Source organism: Ixodes scapularis, unplaced genomic scaffold (genome assembly GCF_016920785.2).
Source record: "Ixodes scapularis isolate PalLabHiFi unplaced genomic scaffold, ASM1692078v2 PGA_scaffold11__112_contigs__length_91849675, whole genome shotgun sequence".
NCBI classification, from domain to species: domain Eukaryota; kingdom Metazoa; phylum Arthropoda; class Arachnida; order Ixodida; family Ixodidae; genus Ixodes; species Ixodes scapularis.
Window position 1 is genome coordinate 53,630,586 of NW_024609837.1, and position 13,259 is coordinate 53,643,844.

At 45.2% G+C, this 13,259-nt stretch overlaps 1 protein-coding gene across 4 annotated transcripts in view; it reads right to left on the reverse strand.

The window, feature by feature from the left end:
- LOC8036426 (voltage-dependent L-type calcium channel subunit beta-1) overlaps positions 1 to 13,259 on the reverse strand; it is a 132,199-nt gene that overhangs the window by 60,342 nt on the left and 58,598 nt on the right. For 2 of the 4 annotated variants that reach the window (XM_042288909.1, XM_042288907.1), the window contains exons 2-4: positions 11,416 to 11,497; positions 3,886 to 4,002; positions 641 to 763 (exon numbers count right to left, since the gene is read on the reverse strand). In XM_042288909.1, the coding sequence (XP_042144843.1) occupies positions 641 to 763; positions 3,886 to 4,002; positions 11,416 to 11,481 (306 nt within the window). In that variant the 5' untranslated portion in view covers positions 11,482 to 11,497. The remainder of the gene's footprint in view (positions 1 to 640; positions 764 to 3,885; positions 4,003 to 11,415; positions 11,498 to 13,259) is intronic. The other 2 variants (XM_042288908.1, XM_042288910.1) reach the window with 1 other exon arrangement.

Sequence of the window (13,259 nt, forward strand, 5' to 3'; positions counted from 1 at the left end):
AAATAGTAGGTTCAAATCCTCAAACATACACCCCAACAGGTACCAGATTTTGGTCACCGCAAGAGCGAGATCTAATTTGCCTCTCGCGAAAAGAGCGTTCATAAGTGGTTCATCTATTAACCAGAGCGAGGAGTGCGGCTTGCCTGTGATAAAGCGTCATTTGCGGATGAAAATAAAATGAGAAAACATTGTACATCGTTCGCTACCAGATGGGGAAAATGTTTATCGTCTGCGACAAACCAGGCGCCGCAATGAAGTGAGATCAAACGCAGGCTAAAAGTGTGATCGTCCGCGGTTTCCCGTTTGAAGCCATTGACAGCTCGCGCCTGGTTTGCAAATCTCAAGTGTCTGCCGTGCACAAGCTGACCTCAACCGGTAGGTAGATTAAGTACTAAAGACGAGCACGTAAGAGGCCTCTCTTGCCATTCGTATATTGGAAAGACGTTCTCGCCAAAAATACTGCCCGGTTGTGGAAGTCGCGAAAGGGGATTGATTACGCGCGACAGCAGCCGAGAACGCTCTTACCTCGACTTAAGTCGGAACCTTAGGGGAGGGGCGTTGCGTAAGAGTAGCCTCGCGCTACACTCGCGTCGTGTAAAGTGCGTTTGCGCTTCACATCGTCTGAGCCTCACGACCTCACCTCCAGGATCTGAAGGTAGTCCTTGACGCCAAACGAGATGGCGTAGCCGTGGACGGGGGAGTCGTCGTCCAGCGTGCCGTCGTAGGCCATGTTGGTGCGCACTGTAAATGCTACCAGCTTCTCCTGCATCAAAAATAGACCAGACAATCTGACGAGGCCTCTCCCCGACGTACACACGCTCAGGCTGGCTACCACACTCGATACACCCTGCATCTCTTACGAAAACAGAAAGACATAAGCCTTCTTTGCATTCTGAAAAAATGCTAAACCTTCGTGGGGTTTACCTCATTACATTGGATGGCCGAAAAGACCAATATTTCCGGCCTATCGATGGTGCATGTTTCACTCCTATGCCTAAAACATGGAACCCAATTTATAAGTCAAAATCTATGTATACTTTCCAAACACTCAGAAACTGTATACTTACAATGTAGTGCAAAGACAAAACAGGAAGAAGAGAGAAATAGGAAAGAACACTTTTTTTCTTTCCTATTTCTGTCTCCTTTCTGCTTTGTCTTTGCACTACCTTGTAAATATGCAAAACCAACTAGCTCAACAGCTCATTTCGACTCAGAAACTGCATTTACTTACTACCAAATAAAAGTCACACAATGAAAGAATGTTTACTCTTTTCTCAGAATTACCTTTTTTTCAGCACGATCGTCAAGTTTCACTTATGTTACCTTTAAATCTAGAACTTGAATCCGAATATTTCTTTTCACGTTGAGAGCATGCAGAGTGCAACGAGACTAAACAGACAGTTTCGAAGAGTGTTTACTACATGTTCTAATTGACAATAACTAAAACAAGTGATTTCTAATTATCTGCAAAAAATTTCAACTCACAATAACTTTTTAAAGGAAATGCTAAATTTTTTTTGTTTCCCTTTCTACCACTGACAGGATATGTGGACAGACTTTTTGACATAGTATAGTTTGATGAGGGTTCGGGAAGAAAGTTGGCTGGAAACATTTGCTATGAGGCAGTGATTTTAATGAAGACTACAATAGACAGCAAGAACAAAGTTTATAGTGCGCATGCTGAGCACCTAAAGTTATATAGGTAATCGGTCTGATCATGTCATCTAAATCGGACGAGAAATGACCCAGAACTTGAAGAATTCCCTCAAAACTTGTGCATTATAAAAAAAAAGAAGTTATATGGCCATCAATAAAACAACAATGAACTAGCATATCTGTCCATTTGTCGTGTCAATCGTAGTGTTTCACACTCTGTGGAACGTTTACTGCAGACAACGAAATTGCACACCATGTGGAGGCTGGCGCAGCCATCGGGACATATTCTAGTCCCTCCCAGCGTGAGAAATGCAGGGTGCTTTAAGCACTGCTCTACAGAGGGTCAACAGGAAGAACCAATATGAACAAGTCATGCATTCCTTCCAGCGATTAACCTTCGAATGCCACAGTCAATATCACTGTATCCATCAACAAAAAGAAAAACACCAAAATTCAAGAATTACAAATTACAATGAATCCCGTCAGTCACATTGTATGTATACATCATTTTTGTTTTAAGTTCCTTTTACAGAAAAGTTGGCTTTCCTTTTCAGAAAAAATTTGTCCGCCTCTTTCACAGTTGTCATATCTCGCGTGAGTTGTCATAGATTGTTTAATCTAATCATTTACAATTCAACTTCAGTGTTCATAGATATGCCAAATTACTGACATATCGAGTAAAGAAAAAAAAAGTGAATACTTGAGAATGCACCGTCAGAAAGTCACTCAAATTGGTCGAGGTAGGCCCGTAAATGTCGTAAAGTCTATGCGAGCTTCAGCCATGCAAACACGGCCGAAGCACTGACAAAGGCAGCCCCCAAAATCTTCCTACTGAACCTCCTAAATTCAAGAACTGAAGTCTGAATCCTGGCCTAGAGGGATAAGCCCTTACAACTGGGGGCTCATTCCCATACTTTGTTTCAGCTTAAGTCCAGATGCAGTTGATGCTACAAGCACGAGCACATGGCCCTGAACAGTGAACACGATGAAAAATAGAGCACAAAGAGAAAAGGACAAAAAAGGAAGGAACACAGAACACAGATGCATCCGTCTGTGTTCTTTGTGAATTCCTCTATTGACCTTGTCTCTTTATATGCGATTTTTCATCATGCTCAATGTTTACAAACTCGCCCAGCTAACCACTTTACCCTGAACAGTGCCTGCACTGCATGAGCGCGTGCTTGGCAAGGACGCTGAAAGCCCGGAGCTCGTGCTTGTAGCATTGGTTGCGTCTGGAGAAGCTGAAATGAAGTCTAGGTTGACATTTTATCCCTAGAACCTACGGAGTTTACCTCTAGGAGTGCTCATAAGAAGGTTTGTTGGGAACTTTCGTCAAACCCGGGGGTTTGACGGGTTCAGCGAACCTTGGAACTTTTAACAAAATTCGACCAAGCTCGACTTTTAAACAGTGGATGGTGCCGAACTTCAACACACAAATTTTCAAATGAAAATGATTACCAATATTTACAAAATATAAAAGCAAATACACAGACTTGCAATGATTTAGGTAGTTAAGATATCCCTCCTCCACCAGGTGGCATCAGTTTATTATTTCCAAACATGCGCATAATAGTCAAACTTTAGTCAAAGGCGCAGTATTTCATCCTCCTTTTGTATGAGAGGCCACAGGCGTGGTCTACGTAATCTAATACAAGGTGTCCCAAAAAAAAGTGCTTGTTTTAATTTAGAAAGTTGATCACGCATAGTAGAACGCTCAGTTTTCCATAAGGGGCACGCTCCTCGTTACAATAGAATGTTTGTCGAACTTGGCGTTAAAAGTGAGACTAAGACAAGACCCATTGAACTTGAGCCTTGAAAGGTTTGCGACACGTCCCCAGTCCTAGGGATTTCATCCCTAGAAGTAACCATGAGTCCCCAATTGTAGGGATTGAACTAGTCATTGAGCCCCCAATCGTAAGAAATTTATCCCTGAAACTAGTCATGAGTTCCCAGGCGTAGAGATTCCATCCCTAGAGCTAGTTACGAGTCCCCAGTCATAGGCATTTCATCTCTAGTCGCACGTCCCAGCCCTAGGGATGGCACTAGGCAGGGGTTTCCCCAGGAATTTAAATTATAAGGGGGGGGGGCATTGAGAATAGAGGAGTCGTTGTGAATTAAGGAGGTGCTTTCAGAAAAACAAGGAGGGTGTACATTGCCCCCTAAGGGGTGTGTAGGGAAATCACTGGCACTAGGAACTGTTGGTTGCCACCAGAAGGAAAGGATGCTTACCCTTGCCGACTGTAGCTTTGCCAGTGCCAGGCGCTCAGTTTCCCGCCGCGTGTTTTCGCGATCTTCATCTAAGGAGAGGTCGGACGACGGCTGGCTGTAGTTGGAGTCTGCAGATCCCTGTGGCAACGAGGAAGAAAGCGCTCAGACAGTGCGACGGACGGTCCCGACCACGTGCGGCGACGACAACCGCGTCCTCGACAGCAGCAGGGTCGCCAGACAAGCTACGTTTCAGCAACAACACTCCAGCCATCTTAAGCACATCGTTGCTGGTTACATGAAGCTTGGTCGGAAATCGCAGGAAGTGTTTTTCTGTCCTCCAAAAACACATTCGAGACAAAGAACACCTGAGCTTCCTGACACGGCATCTAAAGCTCAAGAGGTTGCATTTTCTAATCGCAACGGTCGGCCTCCCACTATTCACTAAGCACCAAAATGGTGGCACCTGCAAGAAAGCTAGGGGTGCACTAAGCAAAGCTTAATCGAAAAGCAACTTGCGGGATTTTTTGGCGTGCAGAGTGGGCGCGGCGGCAATAAGCTTCCCGAGCTCTAGATGTAGTGTCGGAAAGCTCAGCGACATCTTTTTGCTTCGTCTGTTGTAACATTTCTGGAGGACTTTTGATAAAGCTTCGTTGCCAACAACAATTTTTCAGCTTTTGGGCAACAAGACGGAGCGAGTGTCGTTACTATTAAAGCTTACTGTCCAGGCGGCACAATTCACAAGGTCAGCAAGATCAGACGGTTACTACAACTACCGCGCACATCACGAGCGAAACGCTGACACTTGAAAGTCCTTCAGACGCAGCTGGATTGCCCCTTGCAACACTACCAACTCAAGACACACCCCATAACGAGAATCTCAATCGCACCAATTTAAGCCAAAACCGGATCCTTAGACCCAAGGTTAATCTTGATTATGCAGCAGTAGTACCGGGTGTTTCTGAGAAAAGAAAGTCATACCGTAAGGTACCGGGTAAGCGCCCACCCCACTTTCACCGAAAAATTGGTTAGTCTAGACATGGGCGCTTGTCCGATTGAAGCAGTAAAAACCAAGATGGCGGCAGCGTGCATGAGAAGCGAGGGAACCGTGGTAACGTGCACACTTTATCGAGATGTGTCTCACAAAAGCCCTGGGACCACTGGTTTCGTTTCCAAGAACTGTTCATTGTCACACCGCATTATCTTCAGCCCCATCGGTCTTGACATGACTACAACTGGGCTGCTGACCTTCAGGATTGCAGGGACCTCTCAGTGAACACAAGTGACCTAGATAATATAGTTAATGGTTTCCCCTGCCCAAGAAGCCTTTCCCTTTCCATCACAAGGAAGCGGATATCTCCATCATCCCCGCTGGTGTTCTGGTACCTGCCACGGTGCGGTGAATATTTGCGGCGCTTTGGAGGGGGCGGATGCTTAACATGTGATCTGAATTCCGAAGTTCTGGAAATGTAAATAGCGGGCGCTTGTCCGAAAAGGTTGGGACAAGGTGTCAAAGAACTGAACATTATTTAATTCAAAAGGTATAACTTTTTTTTTTTTTTTCTAGCTTTTAAAAGGCGGTTTATTTCTGGCAGCAGACGACATTCCTTTCCACGCGTTCGCGGGTTCCTTTGAGTGCCATTTTCCCACCAAAAACTTTGGAAAATCGATTACAACTTCAATTTGGTGACGACAAGTTCTCAAACATTGGCATCCGGTCCGGATCACTAGTGCTACATTCGGGCAAACACTGAGCTTTCAGCGCAGCATAATTTATTCCCACAGTAAGAAAAATGCACTTCTCTTTTCTCCAAAATGCTCGGTGCTTGACAGAATATTTCACAACAGATCAACCCTCAAAAATTGCAACAAAAATCTGCATACCCCAACCACCTCGCAATTGAAACGTGCTAAGCAATGTTTTGACTGTCATCAAATTTGTCTCCCAGACTTTCAAGTGTCAGCCCTTCACACTTCCCCCCAGCACGAAAAGGTGCGGCTACACACGCGTGAATGCCCACAAAGCTGCCACAGGCTCTACAAGCAGCGTCTAAGTTTTGGCGACAGCTGCATCGAAGGATCGGGTACAGAACAGTCAAACGGGCGCTACATTCTATCCAGTGCAGACTATGGGGGCACTAAAAAGGTAGCGCCAATGTTCGGATTCTTCAACATCAGGTGCATACACTATCGACTAAATACTAACGCAAAAGCATAAAAAAAAACTAATAGTAAAAATTTAAAAGGGACAGAGGCAGACCTGAAGTCTGTTGCAGCGCAAGAAGGTAAAAAGGAAAAGTGCTCCGCTCTCCACGATTGGTCGTTTCCTGCTCTACACTCACTCGGCTAAAGCAAGCTTTGTAGAAAGAGATCTTAACCTACAACAGACTACAGTTGCCTGGTTCCCCAATACCACAAGCGAGCAACCGCGGCCCTAACCAATCGTACCAAACTCCCATCTTCCAATATGGGAAGTAGCTCACCACAAGCTGCAAAGGTGGCCTTAAGAATAAACTGACCTCCTCTAAAGTAAAAAAAAATAAAATAAATAAAGATGGGACTATTGCAGTTTAAACAAACATTTTGGCAAGATGAATTAGGTCAAAGATGGCGACCAAACAGATCAGACGGCCCATGCAAGCAAATGCAAAGACAACAACAACCGAGAGGTGCAGCAACGGAGCGTGCTCCTCGAGCCATCGACACGACGAGAAATTGCGGATGCGCGTGAAGTGCAACAAAGGTCAATCAGGTGGAGTGAGAATATCTATGGGCATGTAACAAACAACCGTCATTGGCATACTAACGAAGCGTGCAGGGCAAGGCAGGCACGAGCCAGAATGATGGTAACCAAAAAGTCGCAAGCATAGGGCACCCTTGGCAGCCCTGGCGAACTTGGCTTGGCTCGGCTTGGCCTGGCTTGGCAGATGCGCGACGCAACTTGGGACATGGTTGCAAAGGTTTTGAGCCTCAGCGTTCAGAAACACAACTGTGTGACACGACACGCGGGAATAACTTGGAACTAGCCAAGTAAGACCTAGAATGCGGCCAATCATTTCATACGGGCAAAAACATTCTTTTTTACACTTGCACCCCTATAAAGTGTTCAGTCAGCTCGAATGTATTGAAGGGATAAAAAAATTTAGAATGAAGATGAGTATAAGGGGGTCTGAGGCCTTCATTCGGCCATTTTCTAGAAGGTGACTTATCCACTTAGTGGGAAAAGTAGTAGTACGCTGTAAAGGTGATCGAGGATTGCTTGAATCTGACTAAGCACAGTGGTCGATTCCAGTACTTTATTCCATAACACTGATTGTAAGTTGGCCAGGTAGAAGCTAGTAATGTCGGACAGAGGTCGATTGCTGCAAGAAACCTCTACACCTGGTACAACTTTTGGAGACAAAAAGTCAAAGCTATGAGCATTCGAGCACCTTGTGTGCCAATCAAAGCATGAAGTGCACTTGTCACTTCCAAACTGGCACAGATTTGTCCCCAAGTGTAACAATGATTGAATGGAATCCATAAAATCCACAGGCACGCATATTCAGCAAGGACCATTTTCCTCAAAATATGACAAAACAATTTTCCTCAAAAACTAAAAGTCAATAGATTATAGGTAGTTTTACCCAAATGTTCAAGAAGTAAATTTACATAATAAATAATCTTGTAAAGCTGGTGCAAATCGGCACATTAACTAGCTGCCGATTCACAAACCGGCCCCCCATATAAAACAATACTCAATCTCGTAGGAAAGTCCCCTGCAAGACGGCAATTTCTGGACACCGGCAAAGCCTGGGTTCTATTTTCTTTAGTCCTGTCTGAGCTCTGTCATGCCCAAGTTGATAGGAAATACCAAGTGCCAACTCTCACCCATGGCAGCTGAAGACATAGTGCTATGCCGACCAGAAGAAAGGAAATTTAAAGGGGCACTGACACATCAAAATCATATTTTTTTTTATTATCCGGAACGATTGAAAACGATGCCGGGACATTACCCACAAAATTTGAGATTTGGGAATTCAGTATTCGTGAAGTAAAAAAACAATTTCCAAATGCCAAATTCGAAGTTCCCGCGCGATCGGCGCCGGTGCCTTGACGTCAAAAATTGAGGAGACCTGAGAGTCGACTTCCTTTCACCACTCCCTGCTGTTGCCATGGCGACCCAAAGCGAGGAGGAAAGGAGTGAGCGGCGGCGCGGACCGGTTTTGAGCGGTGTCGCCTGTTTTCCGTTGGAGGATACAAATCCAGGAGACGACACCACAACGAACTCCCGATTTTTGGTATTTCAAAAAGAAGGGCCGTAGTGCGTTCGCAATTGCGTTAAAAAACATGTTTTAGGATTGACGTAATTAAATGTTCTAGAGATGTCGCCTACAAAGCTTCTAAATTTCCTGATTTTTGACGTCACCGATCAAAAGAAGCGAGGAGGCGAGAGGCGGGAAAATCAAACGCCCAAAATAAAAAGGCGCGCGCGTGCGCGGGAAAATTTTTTTTCGCGATGCGGTTTTTTTTGCATGTCTATGACTGCAACTTGCATCGTTTTAGACAATAAAAATAAATACGACCTTTGGGGTGTCAGTGCCCCTTTAAGTATGTTCCTTGTAGAATAAACTAGAAATTTTAGCAGCAACATCGCAGCCTAATGCCTTCTCATCGGCCTTGCAAGACACATTGCTCTAGCTCAAACAGCTTCTTGCAGTAGAAGTCCCGGCAAAATCTCGAACGGGAAGTGTAAAGCGGCCCCTCGAGATAAAGCCTTCCAGACCCGCCACAATACTACACTGCACACGCAGGCCCTTAGAAAAGTCAGGACGAGAGCCAAGCCAAGTCGCCGGAAAACCTCAGGCATAATGCCAAGGGCGCTTGTCAAGCAGAGGAGAACAATCCCCGGACACTGCCATGGACCCAGCGGTCCTGTTTATAGAACAAACGAAATACCTTATCAATGGCCGGAGGCATGCGCGACACAAAACAGCCGCGTGCCTACTCCTAGAGCGGCTGCAAGTCTGGGAAATCCGTTCCTACGGGCAGGAAGATGGCAAGATACATTTGCCCTTAGCACCAGAAAGAAAAAAAATAGATGGGGCTATTAAAAAACAAAAAAGCAGATTAAAAAGTTTTTTTTTTTTTTTTTTAACATACTGTGAAAGATAAGAACACATATCTGACACATCACTGGACAGAGGAAGGATCAAAGTTTTCAAAAGCCCACCCAGGTGAAAATAAGTGCACCCTTGCAGCTAGACTATGGAGCTGGACTTAGCTGCAGGGTCCAGCTGGATTCTCTAATTTCCGGCTGGATCCAGCTAGGACCGCTTCCAGGATCCAGCTAGGACCGCTTCCAGAATCCAGCTGAAAGCAAACCGCGTTTCTCCCACACCTAGAAATTCTATTCAAAACCACAAAGGGGTGCTGGTTTTTGTTTATAGAATTATACGGAAATGGTGACGGCCACAGAAGTCCTTTTGTGAGCTGCAGTTTGCCAGGTATAAATCCACCAGAACATAAAAGAAAGGGTGTTTGTCCCATTTATGCCTGCTTCTCTTCAAGATTTGAAGCATCAAACTGTCCAAGCTGCAAAGTCAATAACTAGAGACTAGTAGTTGTATGTGGCAAGAAACAGAAACAGACTACTGTTTGGATGCTTACTGCACAACACATGGTGCTCATGTTGAGTGCAAACAACCTCAAGGATCATAGAACTTTTAACTCTAATACTTTCTCTATTCAGTGATGTGTGGAATGCATGTCTGTTACAGTTGGTCTGGAATAAGAATTTGCAATCTGCTTCTTCCTTTTGAATAGCCCTGCACTTGTACCAGGAATTCGTAAGGATCTATGCTAGAGATATTGGCATCCTTTCGACCCACTGTTTTAAGCCGCCACCATGGCAGTTGCTCGTCTGCCTCAGCAACGAGAGGACGTTGCACCGTTTGGTTGCACGGGGATTCTTGCAGTGTTTTTAAACTGATAATGCAGGTCGTAACTTTTTGAACACAGCATGAGAGCCTGCACTGCTAGCCACACTGTTAGGCAGCATGCTCTTTTATGATGCCCAATTAAGGCATCGTAATTAAGGCCCAGTCTCTATGCGCCCCCAGCCGTGTTCCAAGGCTTCCTCCATCTCACGACAGACATGATCAATGGTCGGTCAATCGTCAGAGTAACCCTAATACAATTGTGTCCACAATAAACGTAAAGAAGCTCCACCAGGTTCTTTTTTTTTTTTTTTATCTCCGTTTGTGCGAGGTGAGGCGTAGCTGGAATGTGCTTCCATGACATAATCGTCTGTTCAACTTCCCAAAAGTTACAACGGGATGACATTCGCCAATATTGACCCATGAGAAACATGTTTCGCTCCTGATTTTATCAGACTGCTCCTTGTTAACAGTGGTTAGGCCGGGAAAGAGGAGATTGCTGCTGCCTCGTGGTTTTCACCAGCATACGAAGCAGTTCTTTGTTTTCAATTCCCCTGTCTGGCGAAAAAGGGGCTAGGACCAACCGCACCCACGTTTTGTGTAGCGTGTTGCTCGGCTGAGCCGACATTGGCAAGAAATTAGGACCGACAAATGAGGAAAATAAAATATTTACACACTGCCACCAATCTTGAAAGCATACGCACTAGAGGTTTTTTGCTCGTTTCAATCCAGAGAGAAAATGAATGCCTTCGCATTTAGATGGCAGTAGAGAGCCTTCCCCCCGCAGTTTCATCCTTTCAAGAAGCCTTTTTTAAGCCCTGCACATCAAGGACTGGTATCCTCCTTTCACTCTTCAATCCTTAACTAAAGAAGTGAGCAAACTGAAGCACGTACTAAAATAACAAGCAATGCCTCGAGGAGAGAATACTCAAAGAAATTCATCCCCATCCTCAATAAAAGATGGATTTTAAAGTCTCGCAACACGCTCCTTGAGCAACCTCGCAATTGCTAAAATATACGGGAACCTCCGACCACTGAATTTGGTAAATTTATTTACAGTCCGACTTGACGTCGCCATGGCCTGGAATGCGTCACCGACTGGTGCGTTTACCTCATCCCCATTTTCACCCGGCGGCAGTGGAGATGGATAGTTGTCTTCAGCTTTATGGTCTACAGCTGAGATGTCGCAAGGAGGGCGACGTCCTCACTTTCCCTAACGTCCAAATTTGTTTCCACTTGAGGACCCCTTTCGACGCATAGATACGCACCAGTGCAAGACACAGTCCAGAGTCCGTGTCGACTATTCTGTGCTACTTCGTCTAGGCCTTGCGTAGCTTCCACGGTGTTCAAAGCCGTCAAAGCTCTTCACGTGAACGCTCCGTTCGGCATCCCTTTTTCACGAAAGCGCGAGTGTGAGACACGAGAGAAAGCCACGGACTGTCGAAGCATGGCGGGGCTGCAGCAACGTGGAAGCTATGCCAGCCTCGACGATGAGGCGCAGAACAGACGCCCAATGTGGGCCCCGTCATGTCGCACTTGCTGCAAACGGGAGGGGTGTCTGCGCTTTGCACCGAGTGTCCGGGGATTGTTGGGAAGGGGGTAGGGTGCAGAGGCATGAAATGTTTCTTGGGCATACCCCGTTTACGCCGTGCTGCAGATGATGATGATGACGATGGCTTACCAGAGGCGTATACTTGGACATTACAGAATGCAGGGCGCTGCAATGTGAGCATGCAAAAGAGAAGTCGGGAGCCGCGGGTCAGGAGGAGGGCGTGCACAGGGCGCCCAAAAAGAACGGGGGAGCAAGTGTTCCACAGGGATCAGACGCCACACCAAAGCAGCGGGGATGACAAAGACACATTCATTCTTGAGAAGCTATCGGGGATATTTTCACAAAAAGTTTCTTTTCAAGTTGCTTTTAGAAATGAACTTGAAAGTGGGTGGATAATTGGTTTGTTTTGCAACTGGTTTCCTACATTCTTTCGTTTCTATTCTTTTTAAACCTCCCGTTCCTCGGGACACCATTGTCGCTGTTCCAGGTGCAACAATAATTTCCTTAACCCTTTTTACTAAGAGTGCCGAGTTGTATGGTGAAATAGCGAGCATGAGTCCCCTATGAGTCGCCTTCAACTAGTAGTAGAACCGAGGATAATGTCAAGGTTTCGGAATGCACCCCATGTAAAGCAAGAAAGAACCTGCCGAACCCACTAGTATGATCAAGCACACTCAACCTGCTCTCGCTTACACACCCTGGCACAACACAGCTGGACTAGACAACAATAAAGGAATTAAGGCCCGGGTTTGAAAACGGCTAGCATGCGTCAACATGTGCAATTTGTTTTGACGCGGCAGGGCGTTCAAATACATTTTTTTATAACTTCTAGACCGAATTTCTGAATAATTTTTTTTGTTTATGAAACTAGAAGATACGTGGATTTATAAAACTAATAAAATTGAAAAATGAAAATTTCGGTAGAAACAACATTTTTTCGACCCGCATCTCCCCTTAAGCGCCTAAAATCGCCCATTTGCTACGATCCTGACACAAGCAACTCTCACGGGCAAATTCGGGAAGGGGAGGGAGTATCGACATAATTATTGCACATTGCGAAAAAACAAAAAAAAGGAAGAAAAGAATGAGAAGAAAGCAGCCAGAGAACGAGAGGCACACCATGCAGCCGTCACCGACAAGTCAGAAACAATGAGAAGGTCCCTTTTGGGCATCGCACAACCAACACCAGCACATTGCCTTCAATGGTGCTTCGAATTCACGTGTGCAACAGCCAAAGATCACTCGAAAACAGAAGCATTGTCGAAGATGACACGGTAGTCCTATCGCAAGGGGAACGATCGAGGCTCTCCCCAAAAAGAACCGATACACTAAAGATGAAATAATACTGCGATATTATAAAAGAGAAAAGTATGCTCAATGTATAATTTTTTATGTACATTTTGCGCACTTTTGGTCTGGTGGCACACTGCACACGTAAATGAGTTCCACTGTCGCTGATCAAGTTTGGCAACTACGGTGCAAACTCTGAAAGTATTTTTAATAGTTTACTTTCTTAAGAATGCTCATAATCCATACTATTTTTTGGCGTATTACTCCTTGCAAAGGGTGTCCACACCACAATGGACAGGAGCACAGAACACGCCAGAAAAAAAAACAAGGTGGAGGGCAAAGGGGAGCTTTAAAGAGAGGGAAGGACAACCACAGTAAACAGAAAGGATGAAAGAAGCAATATCAGCTCCGACATTCAGCCCCTTCTTACAAAACTCTTCTTTTTTGGAACCGGCAATTTGAGGGGGCTGTCGGACATTGGTTGCCTGCTCTCACTAGATCCTCAAGCAGAGAGAGGCATCAAACGAGAGAGAAAGCAGATGGGGGTTGGGCAGTGTGGACATTATAAACGATTGATTGATTGCTTGAAAGTGTGGAATTGCAAATGTGAGAAAGTTAGTAGACTTCAGGGTTTGCAC